Raw genomic sequence first — 17,525 nt, 5'->3', positions numbered from 1 at the left:
AGTTCAGCTTTTTCATGAGCACTTAGATTGGTAACTGACCATTGCAGTGTGATTAATAAAGTGTCTTTTGTGTAAGATATAGGACACCACGCAATTTTTACAGCCTGCACAATCACTGCATGTGCTGATAAGTTTTAGGAGGTAGTAGCCCAAACAGTGTAGCTTATACTTAAAATACTAGTTGTTTATGAAGCTTTTTTGTCGAGATGCTTAAATATAAGTCTCTAGTGTATTTCATAAAATGTTTTATGTGATACAGTAAACATAGAAAAAAAGAGGTGATCCATCTCCTGGGCAGAAGCCAGTCAGTTGTCTACATACTGGAAGTGCCTACCGTGCATCAGGTGTAGAGAGAGACAGGAGTGAGGCCTGGCCCTTGCTCCTGAGGTTTCAGTGTCCGTGGCACTCGAGGCACCTGAAGAAGCAATTAGGACAGTGTGGTAAATGCAGCTGAAGAGCAGGGAGGATGGAGTAAGTGGCTGACTGTGTAGGATGGCCCCAAATCATCTTTGAAAGAACAGGGGAGGTGTATAAAATACAGCACACACTATTCCTGGGGGATTTTGGATAAACCTTTTAGCAGTGGCAATGAGCTGAATCTGAAAGGATGTACAAGAGTTTGCCAGATGTAAAATGTCTAGAAAGGTGTTCCAGAAAGAGGGACCAGCACAAGCAAGAGCTGGAGCAGCACACAGACAGGTGAAGGGGGTGCAGCAGGAAGGCCCATGTGACTGCTGTTGCCAGTGCCCCGGGAGAGGGCCAGGGCACAAAGCTGAAGGGAATGCTGAGCCCGGTGACAGCACACCTTGGACACCATGGGCTGGCCAGTGAGCTGACTTTCACTGAGCGTCTTCAGTATTGTTCTACCAATAAGAAGACCAAGACTCAAAATTTTACTAACTTGCCCAAAGTGTACAAGAAGCAGTCGGCCCAGGATTAGCCCCCAAGCCCTCAGGAAAGGTGGCAAAGCCTTTGCTCTCTTTCCTGCACCATGCCGCTGCTGAGTCTATACTTCTTCACTTATTGGTAAAAAGGTCTTTAGACCTTGTTGTATTTTTTTAAGTGGTGAGGCCGTTTTTGCAAATTATATCTGAACCCCAAATTCCAACATATAGAAACAGATCAGCTTTTCACTAGATAATTAGCATACATTTATTTCATATTTAAATGTAAAACACAACACCAATTAATGAAAACAGTGACTTTCTTTTTAATGAGCTCATTTATTTTGGAATGCTTACAGTTGACAGAGAACTTGCAAGGGTAGTACGGAGTGGTCCCATACCCAGTTCCTCCATGTTAATATCTTACGTGACTACGCTTCATGTGTCCTAACTCAGAAACTGACATTGGAATATTACTGTTAGCTAAACTCCTTACTTTATTTGAATTTCACTAGTTTTTCCATCAGTGTTTTCCTTCTGTTCCACGGTCTAGTTCTGGCCCAAGTTATAATGACTTTCTTTTAACAAACACTAAAATATGAAGTTAGGAACTATAATGCATTATCAGATGCTCAGTTTTGTGACTTAAAGTAAGATACTGCCTTGAACACTTAGAAGACACACTAACTATCTGTACAAAAGGCATTACGCCCTGGACTAATGTCATTGCAACAAGCATGCTGGGTGGCTGAGCAGCCGGTTACCAAAATACAGTTGATAGAACAAACTGTCTGTTAATGCAGCCCAGAGGAGAATACAAGAATGCACACCCAGCAAACTTGATGTAGTCTGTCTTAGCTCAGGCTCCTATAGTGACATGCCATAGTTTAAACAACAGAGATTTATTTTCTCCCAGTTTTGGAGGCCAGAGTCCCATATCAAGGTGCTAGCCAATTCAGTTCCTGGTGATGGTCTCTTCTTCATTTGTATATGGCTGTGGCCTCACATGGCTTTTTCTCTGTGCCTACTCATGCAGAGAGAGACTTGTGTCTCTTTCTCGTCTTATAAAGTCACCAGTCTATTAGACCAGGGCACCACCCCATGTCCTCATTTAACCTTACTTACCTCTGAAAGACCCTATCTCTATATACGGTCACACTGGGGGTTAGGGCTTTAAAATATAACTGCGGGGTGGGGTCGGGGGGTGGCAGGGAGGGTGCCAATTCAGTCCCTAGGATAGCCCAAAGGCTGAGTATGTGAAATCTTTATCATTCAACCATGAGATGGTATCATATTGAAGCTTTCTCCATTTTGTGCACTGTTTTTAAACAGGTGAAGATGTACCATTTTATAAAACACTTGACATATACAAGAAAATGTTAAATATTTGGATTACATTCTAATGCATCACAGAATAAGTTAGCAAAGAAAATACAGTATTGTCTGAACTGATGGTGCAAAAGTAATGCAGGAAAAAAATTTCAAAAGTAGTTGTCTGTAAAAGCTGTTACCAAAGGCTGTTAGGAAAAGCTATTACCAAAGATATCAGGTAGTCATTAGGTTTCATATAGATGTTAAAAGATGTGGCATTTTTTAGAAATACCAAACAATTGCCAATTATTTGTTACTGGTTTGGGCCATGAGTTCTAGAATTTACTATTCCATACCAAAGATATTTACTTTACTAAAGTAGAGTACAGTTGCAGATACTTCATGCAGAATAAGAAGCTGCTGGGGTTTGTTCTGTTTCTGCCCATGAAGAAACATTATTTGCTAAATGTACCTCAACTACAACATGGCCGCCCTTTGCATATCACTTCTCAGTTACCTAGCATGGGGTTTCAGTGTTATCCATGCTCAACACTGCAGGCCAAAGTGGGCCATAGTAAGTGTGTTGAGTAAATGGCTAGCACTGCTGATGTTTTTAGTTAGAGAGATGGGGTGGATGGTCCCAAGAAAAATATGGGAAAAGGAACAGATAGGCTTAGATAGGAGAGAGTTTTTGAAGTATCTTCAGGAGATACAGGTAGAGATATTCATTTCATCTTTGGAGTACTAGAAAAAAATAAGTAATATTTTGGGACCACTTCTAGTCATCATTTGAAAGTGAGCTGAAAACCAATTTTTAATTAAAGAGTATATGCCGTTGACTCAGTTTATTGTGGAACAGAAAGAACAATAAGGAGAATAGATGATTCAGGCTTAAAAATGGGAAAATGGATAACTACTTGATCACAGTGTTTATCTGGGAAACCTGGATGTATGACGCTTTCAGTTTTACCACTCCAGTGATATTTTAGTGAAGTATTCTCTTAATGTTCCAAAATGTAATTTGGTAAATTGCAGTATATTCAATTACTAAAACATTGATTCAGCAATAACAATAGCTTATTTTACTTTAACGAAATCATGTCCAGAGTTTACACTCAGCCCTTGGGCTCTTAAGTATATGTATAATTCAACTGGAGTACTTATATCCAAAAGCACAAGTACTTCTTGAGTCTGGAGCTTCAGGTTTAGTAGATAATACAATGTAGCTATTTTCCATTGCTTGCAATGTGATTTTTGTCTTCCTTTGCCAGTTCTCTTCACTTTCCCAGCTCACATTCCCGTTTGACTCTAGAGGCACATGGAAAAGTATACAATAGTGTGGTCTTTCTGCAGAGTCTTTGGGAACAGAGCCACCTCCATCTTCAGCTTACTCTGGAAAAGCTGAAGCTGTTCACCAAAACTCTGCCCGCTGGGCTTCTCCTAAGCAGGTTGGAGAAAGGTGCTCATGGGCCTGTGCTCTATTTACAGGTGGTCCCCATGCTTCCCAGGCTGCTGTGTGAGGAGCTGTGCAGCCTCAACCCCATGTCTGACAAGCTGACCTTCTCTGTGATCTGGACACTGACTCCAGAGGGCAAGGTAACAACTTACACGTTTTCTTTCTCCACTTACCCCTGTTCCATTCCATGAGTCATGAAGTACTCACCATGTGCCTGGCACTGGCTTTGGTGCCATGGTAGCAGGCCACGGGAGATATGGAGCAGCCGTCATAGAGAAATGTCAGAGTCCCTGCCTCAGAAGAGCCGTCGGCCCCACTTAGAAGGCAAGACTGACCCTAAGCACTTTGAACAGGTTTCATGTCTGTTATCAGGTGAAGGAAGAAATTGAGTAAGCAGAGTGATGCCCGGGAGGCTAATGCAGGAGACAGGGTGTAAGTGGGATTGAATGAGGATTGGCAAAGGCAGGAGGGGCAGCCCAGCCTGCAGTTAGCAGAGCAGAGCCTGTTTGGAGGTGGACGTTAGGTAAAGTGGGAAGTTTACATAGGTGGGGTGAAATCAAACTGGAGAATCACAAATGAATTGTAGGTGTTAGGGTTCCGCTGAAGTGTCATGAGAAAGCTGATTGTAGAAAGGTCAGTGGTGCATCGTCATGCAGGATGATTGGCGCTGTGAAGATGAATTAGCAAGGTAGTACTATAATCAAGGCACAAGGTGGTGAAACCACAGACCAAGAACAGAGAGAAGGATGTCAGCAGGGATTCCTAAGCATAGGGAAAAAGATGTCTGTGCCTGTTATCGGGATGTGCCTATGCATATCGTAGGGAACGATAGGAGAGAAATACATGAAAGAGAAACTAGTCCCCTCCCTGCAACTGAAACAACTCCAAACATTCAGAAGTAGGGTCCTGATTAAGTAAGCCTTGGTGCCTTCTCAATGGAATCTATGCAGTTATTAAAGTTGTTGACAGAGACCATGGAAGAACATGGGAAGTGTTTATACTGTAATATTAAATGGAAGTAAAAAAAGATATTTAATTATAAAGAGGTTCCAAATAAAGATAGAGGATCAAATACCCACATTTACTTTCATTCCCTCCCAAAACCTCACTAAAACAACAGTAAAGGGATTTTTTTTTAAAGACATAAACCCACAAGGACAAAGAGAGTGGGAGAGGAGACAACAGCAACAAAAGTTTGGAATCTGGGTAGCAGATGGATGAGTGTAACTGACTTAGCAGTCCTGAGAAAGCTGAATCCTGAGCCAGCAATAGAGAAAGCCAAGAAACAACCCAGTTTACGCAGAAGAACCCTAAACAATTCGGAAATTGACAGTACCAGATAATTCTAGAAGGTGGGGGGGTGGAGAGAATGAGGCTAACAACCGTATTGAAAGTTTATTTTTAAAAATTGCCCCTCCTGTAACTTAGCGGAAGATCAGAAATGTGTTCTCTAGACAGGGTAGAGTAAGAGGTATCTGAACTAGAGGACATCAAACATGCTTGATGGCAGTGACACCTTGGGGGAGATTGAGTGACTGTTGGCATACTGAATGTTAAGAGTATCAGCTTTCTTTTTGCTGCCAGCCCCAGAATTCTGGTCGCCAGGCCTATATCCATGAGTTGGGACATGGAAAAATCTCTGAGGAATCTGAATAGCGAGGAATAAAACATAAAGATACTAACCTCAAGAGTTTCCCAATCAACAGCCCAGCTGTCTCTCCCTACGGTAAAGTTTACAGACTATTAATAAGCTTCACCCACACAGTCAGAGCTTTTTAGGATTTCATTTCCATGTATGAAGAGACAACCCTAAAGAAGCTTCTAATATGAAATAGGGAAGCTATTACTAATGCATTGGTTCAACAATAGCTTTATTTTACTTTGATGAAGCCCTGTCCAGAGTTTACACTTAGCCTTTGGGCTCTTAAGTATATGTATAATTCAACTGGAGTACAAACAAACAGGAAAAAAGTAAACAAACAGGAAATGAAGAAAACACACAGGAAAAAGTAACTAGAATGAAACACACTAGCCGGGAAAAGAAATTAGCACTTATATCTTTAGGGAATTTTTTTAAAAAAGAAAGTAGCTGTATCACAAAATCTTGATACTTTAAAAAAGAAACATTTGGAGGGAAAAAAGAGCTCTTGGGAATTAAACACAGGTTAGAAGAATTAGAGATTCAAGATATCTATTGAAAGGTAAAGTTGGGGAGTTGTCCCAGAAAGATATAGAAAAGACAAAAAATTAGAGGACTAGTCCAAGTTATACAATATCTGTTCAATGACCATTCCAGAAATAGAGAACAAAGTAAACAGAGGAAAAGAAATGATCAACAATATAATTTTAGGAAATGCCACATTCCTGGAAGATATGATTTTCCATATTGAAAGGGCACACTGCCTAGCACAGGTATAGAGACACATCATCAAGACACATCATTATAAAATTTCAGAACACTGTGGACAAAGAAAAGACATACAATAAAATCAGAAATCAGAATAACTTCAGACTTTTCTACCACAACCCTAGAAATTAGATGACAGTGAAGCAAAGCTTTCTAATTTCTGAAGGACCGTGGTCTCCATGCCAAAATTCTGTACCCAACAAAGCTATCAATAAAAAGGGTAGGAGAGGGCTTTTTCAGACATACAAGGCTTCAACAAAATGTCCATCTCATACACCCTTTCTCAGGAAGCCACCAGAGGATGTGCTTCACCAAAATGAAGGAGGAGTAAATGAAGAAAGAGGAAGACATGGGACCCAGGAAACAAATAATCTAATACAGGAAAGAAGTGAAAGAATCACTTAGATCAGGGCTGGCAGACTTTTCCTGTAAAGGGCCAGATAGTCAGTATCCCTGTTGAACCTACTACACTATCCTTCAGGTCTGTCTTAAAGAAGATGCTAAGCGCCGGGCGCCGTAGCTTACGCCTGTTATCCTAGCACTTTCACAGGCCGAGGCAGGTGGATCACTTGAGGTCAGGAGTTCAAGACCAGCCTGGCCAACATGGTGAAACCCCACCTCTACTAAAAATACAAAAATTAGCTGGACCTTGTGGCGGGCACCTATAACCTCAGCCACTTGGGAGGCTGAGGCAGGACAATCACTTGAACCCAGGAGGCGGAGGTTGCGGTGATCTGAGATCGTGCCATTGCACTCCAGCCTGGGCAATAAGAACAAAACTCCATCTGAAAAAGAAAAAAGAAGACGCTAAGTTGGATCCTCTCATGGGCTTCTACATTCTGTCTGTTGGAATCGGTTGTTTTGGTTGATATGTAGATATGTAGCTGGAAAAGAAAGGAGCATTTTAATAACTTTTTCAGATAATTGTGGCTATTCATTTTTGTACTACACCAGACTTTAATAGTTTCTCAGAAGTTGGTTGCACCAGGCACAGTGGCTAACACCTGTAGTCCCAACACTTTGGGAGGCTGAAGCGGGCAGATTGCTTGACCCCAGGAGTTCGAGATCAGCTTGGGCAACATATTGAAACACTGTCTCTACTAAAAATACAAAAATTAACCAGGTGTGGTGGCATGCGCCTGTAGTCCCAGCTACTCAGGAGGTTCAGGTGGGAGGATCACCTAAGCCTGGGAAATCAAGCCTGCAGTGAGCCATGATCATGCCACTGCACTCCAGCCTGGGCAATAGGAGTAAGATTCTATCTCAGAAAAAAAAGGGGGCGGGGGGGTCCGGGGCTGGGCACTGTGATTTATGCCCGTAATCCCAGCACTTTGGGAGGCTGAGGCAAGAGAATTACACAGCCTGGGCAACATAGTGAGACCTCGTGTGGACAAAACAAAACAAAACAAAACAAAACAGACACCAGACAGTGTGCTCACTCTCCCCAAAATACCCGAGTCTAAATAACTATAGTTTGTGTGTCAGTTGTTCCTTCAGGTGAAAATGGTGTTCCATAAACTGAGCAATCAGTTCACGACTCAGTTATGTAAATGCTTTTCCTCAAGACCACCAGCGTGCTTCTGCATGCAGCAAAAGTGAAAAAGACAAGCAATCAAGGGTTGAGACATCATAAAATTAATAATCTTTACTCCTCTGGTCAGAGCATTCAGTTGTTCGATACAAGTATGAGGTATTGGAGTGCAGTAGCCACAGATGCGCTCGGTGCCATTGTCGGATTTGCACCAAGGCAGCCGCTTTACCCACGAGGGCTTTTGTGCCACCAGTGTAAATGTCAGCATGTGGAAAGGACAAACACTGCCTTAGTATTATTATGAAAATAGTTTTGATCTCCTGGACTCCTGGAAGGGTCTCAGGGATCCCTAGGGGTACATGGTCCATACCTTGAGAACCAAATGAATAGTTGGTGGAAAGTTTGGAGTAGAATAATATACACAGCACACATAGAAATCAAGCTGATAAAAAGACAGTTACTAATTCCAGTGAGAATAAAAAGTTGTATAGAAAAGTAACACTTAGTATTTAGGTAACCATAATAGTAGATTGATAGAATGAATTCTGATCATTGTCATGTATTAGGAGGATTAAGGACTTGAATAGTTATGTGGGCATGGTGGGGGAGGGAGTGTGTATGGAAGGAAAAATAAATTATCTTCTGTAGTGAAAAGTTTGCAAAAAACACCAAAAAAAAAAAAAAAAATCAGGAAGTAGCAGACAGGTTATATAGAAAGTTAATACCCAAATACTCTTTTAGAAGAGGTTAAAGTAGTTACTCTTGGGAAGTAACAGAGAGGGACAGGGGGCTGCTTTTTTTTCAAGTCTTTAAAACTATTTGAATTATGTATACTTTAATATTTTATTGTGAAAATTTCAAACATACATGAAAGCAAAGGGCACAATAAACCCATCCTCCCCACCTCCCAGATTCAACTACTATCAAAACTTTTTTTCATTGTCAAAGTATTTTGAAACAAACCACAGACATGTCATTTTGCTCAGACATATTTCAGTATGAAGCTGTAAAAATTTTGGACATTTTCTTATATAGCACAGTGCCATCAGCACACCTAACAGTGACTGCTAATGCCTTGGTGTCGTTCTAAACCCAGTCCATAATAGATGTCCTTGCTTTCTCCCATAGATTTGCCTGAATTGGGATCAAAACAAGTTATACACATTGTATTTGGTTTTTATGGCTCTTAAATATTGGTTCATAAAAAAAAGGACCCTTTTAAAGATTTTTTTAAGATTTAAGAGGCAAACGCTATCCGAAAACAAGGAATTATGAGGACAGTATGCCAGCAATCATATTTTGGTGGGGGTGGGAGCATGCATAGGGGAAAAAATGAATGGAAAAAGACCAGTAGGAAATAAAATAGAATGCCAGTAGTGGTTATGTTTGGGTAGTAAAACTATGAGTAATTTTTTCTACTTTTTTGTATTTTCTAATGTTTTTTGAAAACATGTGTAGCTTTTATATTTTTGTAAATGCTTATTTTTGTGAAAGCTTAACTAAACAGAAAATAAAAGCCCATAGAAGAAAGCTAACTTGAGTCAACAGAAAAGAACTTTGAGTCTGAATTATGCCTGCCAAAGTCAGACCCAAGAAATAAAAAGCTGCCCAATCTAATGAGCTTCTAAAATATGAGGGTCATAAAAGAAGCACTAGAAAGTGGCAAACTGTAACTCAGTTGGCCTCTGGAGTTTCTGTTGGAGGTAGTGTCTGGTGCCCAGGCCACTGGCATTAGGGACTAGAGAGCAGGTGTGAAGTAGGCACAGGATCCAGGAGGGGCTGTGGGCCTCAGTGCAAACCAAGCCAGATCGGAAGTAATGAGAGTTTGGACTAGACACAGGGTTGTAGGGCAAAGCCCACTAACCACACTCCTTGTACTGTGGTTATCCAAACACCCTACCCGGACCAAGCAACCACATGAGAGGTAGACCTGGTTGGTTAGTCCTGGGATGAGTATCTCTTACTCACAGTCAAGATGCGTGAAATGAGAGGTCAGATTCCAGACTCACATCCAAGGGATGGTGCTTCTTCAAGACACTGGCAAGGAAAGCTTGAGTTTAGCAAGGTCCGGGGGAGCAAAGTTCAGAACCAGATGGGAGGTTCAGGGAGCCAGAGAAGGCCAACGGGCGAGGGGTAGCCCTGCATCAAGAACCCAGTGATGAAGAGGAGGGTCTCTGAAGCCTGTGTGGCCAAAGTCTGAGGCTGATTTGCAAGCAGTGGTGACTTCTCTTGGCGTAAAGGCTTGGACTCAGAAGGAGCCAGAGCGGGGCCAACAGCATCATGCCACAGCTGCTGCGTAGCCACCAGTCTCACCTGGAGTTGAAGTGGAGAAAGCTGTGTATTTTTCCTTAGTCTATTGGAATGGCTTACTTTCTGGAGCAGGCGTGGTCAGCTATAGAAAGACTGTTCCAACGTTTCCTTAACGCCCACTAAATTTTTTTTTAAACACTGACAAGAAAATCTTGGACATGTATGCATTCATTAAGCTAGTGCTCAGGCTTTTAGGCCAATAAATGCTGAATAATTTATTTTTAGCATATTTCTCACATGTTGGTTGTGAGAGCCTTATTCTCTGACTTAGTAACTAAGTCCTTAGACCTTAGAACCTTAGAATCTTAGGGCCAAAGATCAGAAAAATAAAAGAAGGGTTTCACAATTGATTAGCTCTCCTCAGTTTGCATCTCCTGTGACATCCCTGCTGTGTGCTGCATAGGATTAGTCAGGACCCAGAGTGTACTATGGAAGTCACCTGTTTCAGCCATTTACTTAGCTCAAAAACCACGGGGTGATTCTTGACTTTGGTCTTTCTCTCGTGCTGCATCTGCATCCAGTCTGCCAGTGTGTCATCGCTGCTTTGCTTTCTGAATGCCTCCAGAATCAGCCCCCTTCCTTAACTACTGGCACTAATACCTGGGTCCAAGCTATGCTGTCTCACCTTGACAAATACAGTGGCCTCCTGACTGTCCTTGCAGCCTCTGCCCTTGCCCCACGTCATCTCCTCTGCATACAGCTGTCAGAGTGATCCTTCTGAATCTTAAGCCTTGTCTCTCCATTAAAACTTTCCAATCTGTCATTCAGAATAAAAGATAAAACGTCCTGACAATGGTAACTTTTTCCTCGTTCTTTTCTGCCTGTCTTCTGTGCTAGAAATGCATGGACTCCAGAGTCTTCTTGCAACCAGCCTCTCCTCTCATGTCCTGGAGCGTTGCTGCTCACAGGAGAGAAGCTGCCTTTTATGTATAACTGAGCTCTCTGCTGTGCTGCAGGCCCTCTCCCCAGCTCCAGAGACTTGACATCAGTCAAGGTTGAGTTTCCCCATCTGCCATCTTCTCATATCCTTCAAGCCTCTGCCTCTTCCTTGTAGCTGAGCAGATCTTTTCCTCCCTGTTTAACTCATTCCATTCTGTAAAACTATGGTGTGTACCAGTTTGGGCTTTCTCAGCTGAACCTTTAGTGCTACTTGGGAATCTTTTTGTCACTAGGTTCCAAGCCTTTTTTCTTGGGTTCCTCAACCTCAGCCTTGCTTTCCACTCCTCTTTCCTTTAAGACCCATCATTTTCCCAAGTACTTTTCATTTCTTCTTCTTGGAAACCAGAGAGGCTAGCCAACTTCAACTGCTGAAGTCCCCCTTGCCACATCAAAATTCCTCTCTGCCTTGCCGCTACATGGGAGGCTGAGGCAGGAGGATGACTTGATCAGATGGAGAACAGATCGAGATCCTGTTTCTAAAACATAAATGAATGAATAAATAAATATACAAATATTTGGCTGGGCGTGGTGGCTCATACCTGTAATCCCAGTACTTTGGGAGGCTGAAGTGGGCAGATTACCTGAGGTGAGGAGTTCGAGACCAGCTTGGCCAACATGGTGAAACCCCATCTTTACTAAAAATACAAAAATTAGCCAGGCATGGTGGTGGGCGCCTGTAGTCCCAGCTACTTGGGAGGCTGAGGCAGGAGAATTGCTTGAACCCAGGAGGCGGAAGTTGCAGTGAGCCACCTGTGAAGAGAAAGCGAGCATTCCACTGGGTGTAAGTGGATTGTGTGCAATGGTGCTTCAGTCTAGATATTCACGCCTTAATCTTACTGTGTTCGTCTCTTCCTATTTCAGGGGAAGCCTGAACTTTGCTCGGTGATAGTGGCACTAGTGCGAGGGCTGGGGCTAGTGGAGGAGCCCCTTGTTTGCTGTAGCCACCCCACTGTCTCTGTCGTGTACAGTTGCTAGGACCTTCCCTAGCAAGTTGGCGTCCTTTCCACCACAGGCATGACCTGCCTCTCTCTGCTCTCTTCCAGCCCGTCCTCTCTCAGCCCAGTCCTTTTCAGACACTTGCTGCTTGGCACCTTTGACTTCTCTCACTGCGGGGCTGCCCCTACTAAGGATGATTACCCTGTGTTCGTAGCTCTAAGAAGCAGCCAAAATCCACTCTGCCTCCCACCCACCGTCACTCCAAACAGCCTGGTTTTGTTCCAGTCAGGAAAAGGTTTCTTTCTTCCTCATATGTTTTTTGAACAAAATATTTTGCATACAGAAGCCCGGAGCTACTGCAGAAGTGATTTTGTACCTAATTATTTAAGATGATAAATTAACCCCACTTGCAGTTTTTTCAACCAGAGATATATCTTAATGAGGTGCTGACATTTTTCAGAGGATAAATTTTAAAATACATTTGAATGGAACTGAATAATTTTCAAAGGAGGTGGTCATACTTTTGTATCAATATAGAAAGTTGATACGTGTTTGAGACATACTTGGTTTATTTTACTTCATCATCTGCCTCTGTCTAATTTATGACCTTCACCTGAAATGTAATAAAAGTAACACTAGATTTTGGGTCTGTCTTTAACTGGATCTGGTCTTGGCTGCCACTTAGGAGTTTGTATGACTTTTGACAAGTTCCTGGCCTGTTTTCTCAACTGTAAAATGGGCTGAACAATGCACTCCTCCCCGATGTGCTGGGAGATTTTAGAAGTAGTAGGTATAAGCATACTCCCAGTGTTAGACTACTTCCAGTCTTACTTAGTACAGTAGGTGGGCCTTGAATTACGATGCTTCAGTAGATAATCATTTACTCCTTTTTCAGTAGATTTTTCCCAGTAATACGCCTTCAGTCGGTGTTGGCACTGTATTTAACTTGACATTCTGAACAGTGATATTCCAGAGTATGTGCAGTAAACTCACCTGCCTACAGAAGAGTGACCCAAAACCTGTGATTAAGAAAGAAAAGAGGGGCCAGGTATGGTGGCTCACGCCTGTAATCCCAGCACTTTGGGAGGCCAAAGCGGGCAGATCACGAGGTCTGGAGTTCGAGACCATCCTGGCCAACATGGTGAAACCCCATCTCTACTAAAAATACAAAAAAATGAGCCGGGCATGGTGGCACGTGCCTGTAGTCCCAGCTACTTGGGAGGCTAAGGCAGGAGAATCACTTGAACCCGGGAGGCGGAGGTTGCAGTGAGCCCAGATTGTGCCACTGCACTCCGGCCTGGCAACAGAGCGAGACTGTCTCAAACAAAAAAAAAAAAAAGAAAGGAAAGAGGAAAGACATGATCTTGGGTATGAAGGGTTTTGTTTCTGAAGCTCCCCTGCTATTTCTACTTTTCCATGAAAACTCTATCGTTTTGTCTTCTGCCACTGGCTGTGGTTATGCACTGGGCACTGATGTGAATCCAGTTTCCAAATTGGAAAGTAATGAGGTGTTTCATCCAGAGAGGCCTGCCTTCCATACTGTGAGCTTGGCTGTTCTGAGGACCCCCTCTCTTTGGATCCTTGCTTTCTTGCTGCCTTTCTCTGTGTCAGGCGACAACAGGCTCCTTTCCTTTCTGCTTGGCTTCTGCAGAGGATGGCTTCAGGCCTTCTTTCCCTGGCCTAATCCTTTTTCAGTACATGTCAGGTATGACTCCCAGAAGCGCTGGATTGTGTTAAAGCAGAGTAGATTCGGCTGCCAGAGGTCCCTGTCCCTGAGCAGGAAGTTCCTGATGGCTCTTCAGGCTTCTACCTCAGCCCTTCGTGTATTTAAAGAGAAGGTTGGGATGGATTTTCAGGGTTGCAGGCATTAAGGAAGAGGACTGAAGTGAAGTAAAACAGCTATGGGAAAGTGATCATCAGCACTGCAGTCTCCAATTTGGTAGTGTTCCTATGTGCTTTTAGGAAGGGATATCTGTCTTGACTGATAAGGAAACAAAGTAGAGGTGCCCATTAAGGAAAAAAAAGGGAGCTCAAATGAACTGATAGCCAGTGCCACCATGGGCAATGAGCAGGCTTTGGTAAAGAGTGACAAGCTGCTGCTTTGGGCAAGTCTCAGGTAATCAATTTTAGGAATACCTCAAGATTCCAAAGGGCTCCTCGTCAGGGCCAGCAATCAGAGGGGTAAGAGGGAGCTACAGAGATATGCTTAGAGGCAGGAGACATAGGAATGCAGAGTACAGGGGTGTCTGGGAACCTCATGGAACTTGCTGCTAAGTTTTATGCATAAATATTTCAGGGAAGAGGGCCTGGAGCATTCACTAAGTTTTTTTCTGTTTGTTTCGTTTTTATGAGACGGAGTCTCACTCTGTTGCCCAAGCTGGAGTGGCACAATCTCCGCTTACTGCAACCAACACCTCCCAGACTCAAGCAATTATCATGCCTCACCTTTCTGAGTAGTTGGGATTACAGGCATGCACCAAACCATGCCTGGCTAATTTTTTTTTTTTTCTTTGTGGAGACAGGGTTTCATTGTGTTGGCCAGGCTGGTCTCAAACTCCTGACATCAAGCAGTCCACCTGCCTTGACTTAAAGTGCTGAGATTACAGGCATGAGTCACTATGCTTGACCAAAATTCACTAGATTTTGAAAGCAGTTCTTGACCCATGGTTTATGTGAAAATAGATGCCCGATCAGGGTGCAGTGGTTGCCCTATGCTGGAGCATTCACTAGGGAAAAAGACCACAGACCCTGGGAGGCTGCAGACCCTGTGACCTGAATCCTGGATGCTGGAGGGAACCTCCAGACCACTTGTGAAATGTGAAAGAGAACTGTGGAATAGAATTGAAACTGACATTCCCTGAACATGCTGAAGGCAGACTGTACAGCACGATGTAGACGCACAGAAGGAGTGACTGGGTTTGGAACGAAGTGTAGAAAAGGAAGCAAGCTAAATCACCAGGGGAAACCCTTGAGACCACAAGAATGAAGAGGTCATGGCCCTGTCATTCCAGAGGAGGCTGGAGCAGCTCTTCAGGAAATGTGGATGTGCGAGGAGGACAAGCCTGGCTGAGCCTAAAAGGGGCTCTTCAGACTCTTCTGGAGACCTGCACGTGGCCCTCCCCACTGGGACTGTCAGGTGGTACCTGGAATTGACTCTACAGTTGCTTTTGCCCACAGCACACACATGCTTCCTGAGAGTCAAATTCAGACCTGCTTGCCACAGTGGAAGACTTGTGAGATTATTTGAATCCCTTATGTCTTTGGATAGTGGTAGTTCTTGGAATAATATGGAAAGAATAGTTTCAGGATTGTTTTTAAAGAAAAGTTAAAGTCAGTGATTACAGATTCAAGATTCTTATAAGACTTTGCTCTGGACAAAAATGTGAGTAGTTGCCGCCATTCTCTTCCTGTACCCCATGGCTGCCATTTTTCGAGAGTGTTGATTCTTCCTTTAAGGGAGGGTGAGGGTACCAAAGTGGTCTCTCCAGCCTTCCAGGGCAGAAACTGTATTCCCTGGAGGCTTTGTGGTGTGAACAACTCCTGGGCAGGGCTCAGGCCTTCCCCATGGGGAATGCCTACAGACTCTTCAGTTGGCTTTTTTGGAAAGTATTGTCGCAGAGGTTGTGAACAGAAGGGTTGGCTGCTAAAGAGCAAGGCAAGGGGGATGTCTGCAAGCTCAGGTTAAAAGGTAAAAGGTTCTACTCTTGACTGGCACTCCCTCCCTTTTCTTGCACAGAAAATACACTTCCACGCATTTATCTTAGAGCTTTTCCATTCTCCTCAGGCCCTCGAACTCCACCTAGCCTCCTTTGTTCTTTGCCTCATGCTCGACTACATAAATTGGGGTTCTGTGATGGTCATGCTCTCAGCTTCCCTCTTCTTCCCCTCAAGATCTCCTCCCCTTTCCTTCCTTCCTTCCTCCCCACCAGGCCACGCTTCCTCTGTCCGGGATGGATGGCCTCCACTTGGCCCAAAATCCCTTTTGTTCTCTTGTGTCTTCAATATTCCTTCAATGCTGGTTTCTCTTCTTTACCCTACAACCGCCACACAGCCCTCTGTTCTGCTCATTCCAAAGCACTCCTTCCCTCCCGTCCTTTTGGAAGTGATCATCCACACTGGTTGCATTGCCACCACTTCCAATGCCTCCACCTATCCTTAACCCGGTGCTTCCCAGGCTTTTTCACATGTCACATACAGAAGATGTTGCTGTTTGAGTGGCATAGGGGACGTGTGCAGGAGGCTGATGGGAGGCCGAAGCTCTGGCTGCCCTGGGAGTGAGAAGAGCTAAAGCCCTCCTCACAGCATCTCCAGAATCCATTTGCAGTACATGCCTTAAACCTTTGCAGTGTGACTCTGCCTCTGTCCTATATTTTCCTAAAACAGCCTTCCTAAACACCACCAACCAGCAACTGCTCAATGCCAGGAGCTTGTCTTTGTTTTCTCCTCCTTGACATCCAAGTGGCATTGGACATACACTTGTGGTTTAGAGAGAGTCTAGGGCTGGACTGCTTGGGTTCAGTTCCCAGTTTTGCCAGTCTCTAGCAGTGTAACCTTGGGCAAATTCCCTAATTTCTCTATGCCTTAGTTTCCTCATCTGAAGAAGAGGATAGCACAATTCCTACCTCATCGCGTTGTTATGAGAATTAAATAGTTGCCATATGGAGAGTGTGAACAATGCCTGTCTAATAGCAATGGCTCTCTGAGTGTCCCGTGTTGCCTTTGAGTCCCCTTTCTTAAAACTCTTTTCTCCTGCTTTTCCCAACAGGGGACATTCCTGGGTTTTGTCCTGTCTCTCTCAGCTCTCTTGTTTTTCTACTGTTTTCATTCCCTGGCTTCTCTTCTCTCCTTAACATGAAGGAGGTATTAGGCCAAGCAGCCCTGCCTCTCCCGACCGCCCTTTCTTCCACAGATCCTTCCACCTCCAGACGGCCCAGGCCCACATCCGAATGCCTGCCAGATCCCCTCGCCTACGTCTCTCCCTGAACCTCAGACACAGGAGTCCCCAAAATGTTTTAATGTCCTTTTTTAAAAAGTAATACATATTTGTTATACAAAATACAGAGAAGTAAAAATAATAAAGTACACCTCAGTGGTAATCCCACCATTCAGCTGGCACCACCACTAAACTTGGATATATCTCCTTCAAGCCCAGGGGTTCTCAGCCTGGGCCAGCTTTCCCCCAGAAGACATTTGGCCATGTCTGGAGACATTTTTGATTATCAACTTGGTGTAGGGAGAGGTGCTCCTGACATCCAATGGATAGAGGCCAGGGATACTGCTGAACATTTTATAATACACTGTTCAGCCCCCTGCCCTACAAGGAATTAGTCAGCCCAACAGTGCCGAGATTGAGAAGCCTGTTCTAGACTTCTGTCTCAACATATGTGCCCCAAATGGAACAGTCAGAATGAGTTTTCTCTTTCTAGCCCCATCCTGCTTCTCCACCTGTGTTCCCTCTTTCTGTCAGTGGCCCCGCCTTCCCCTTCTCCCTCACCCCACATCTGAGCTGTTCCCAAGCCCGCAGAGTCCTTGTCTGCCACATTGTTGGCAGCTCTCTCCTCTACTCCCCTCAGTGTCAACATTGATGCCCACTCACCGAAACTAATGAAAAAGCCTCCAGCATGCCTTATCTATGCCACTGGTGTGCTTGGGGACCGTTCATAGACATCCAGTGCCCATTGGATTAATTCCACGCCGGGTAGAGACTAAGCTCCCTGAGGGCAGCAGTTTCCATGCTGATTCATCTGGGTG

General features: G+C 43.9%; 1 protein-coding gene across 1 annotated transcript in view; it reads left to right on the top strand.

Annotated features, from left to right (window-relative positions):
• The window catches only part of DIS3L2 (DIS3 like 3'-5' exoribonuclease 2), a 390,397-nt gene that overhangs the window by 298,387 nt on the left and 74,485 nt on the right, over positions 1 to 17,525 (top strand). Inside the window, exon 12 of the mRNA XM_017886189.1 lies at positions 3,684 to 3,791. Within this exon, the coding sequence (XP_017741678.1) occupies positions 3,684 to 3,791 (108 nt within the window). The remainder of the gene's footprint in view (positions 1 to 3,683; positions 3,792 to 17,525) is intronic.

This window comes from Rhinopithecus bieti, unplaced genomic scaffold, assembly GCF_001698545.2.
Source record: "Rhinopithecus bieti isolate Rb0 unplaced genomic scaffold, ASM169854v2 scaffold_13704, whole genome shotgun sequence".
NCBI classification, from domain to species: Eukaryota; Metazoa; Chordata; class Mammalia; order Primates; family Cercopithecidae; genus Rhinopithecus; species Rhinopithecus bieti.
This window is presented reverse-complemented; position numbering and strand designations above follow the sequence as displayed.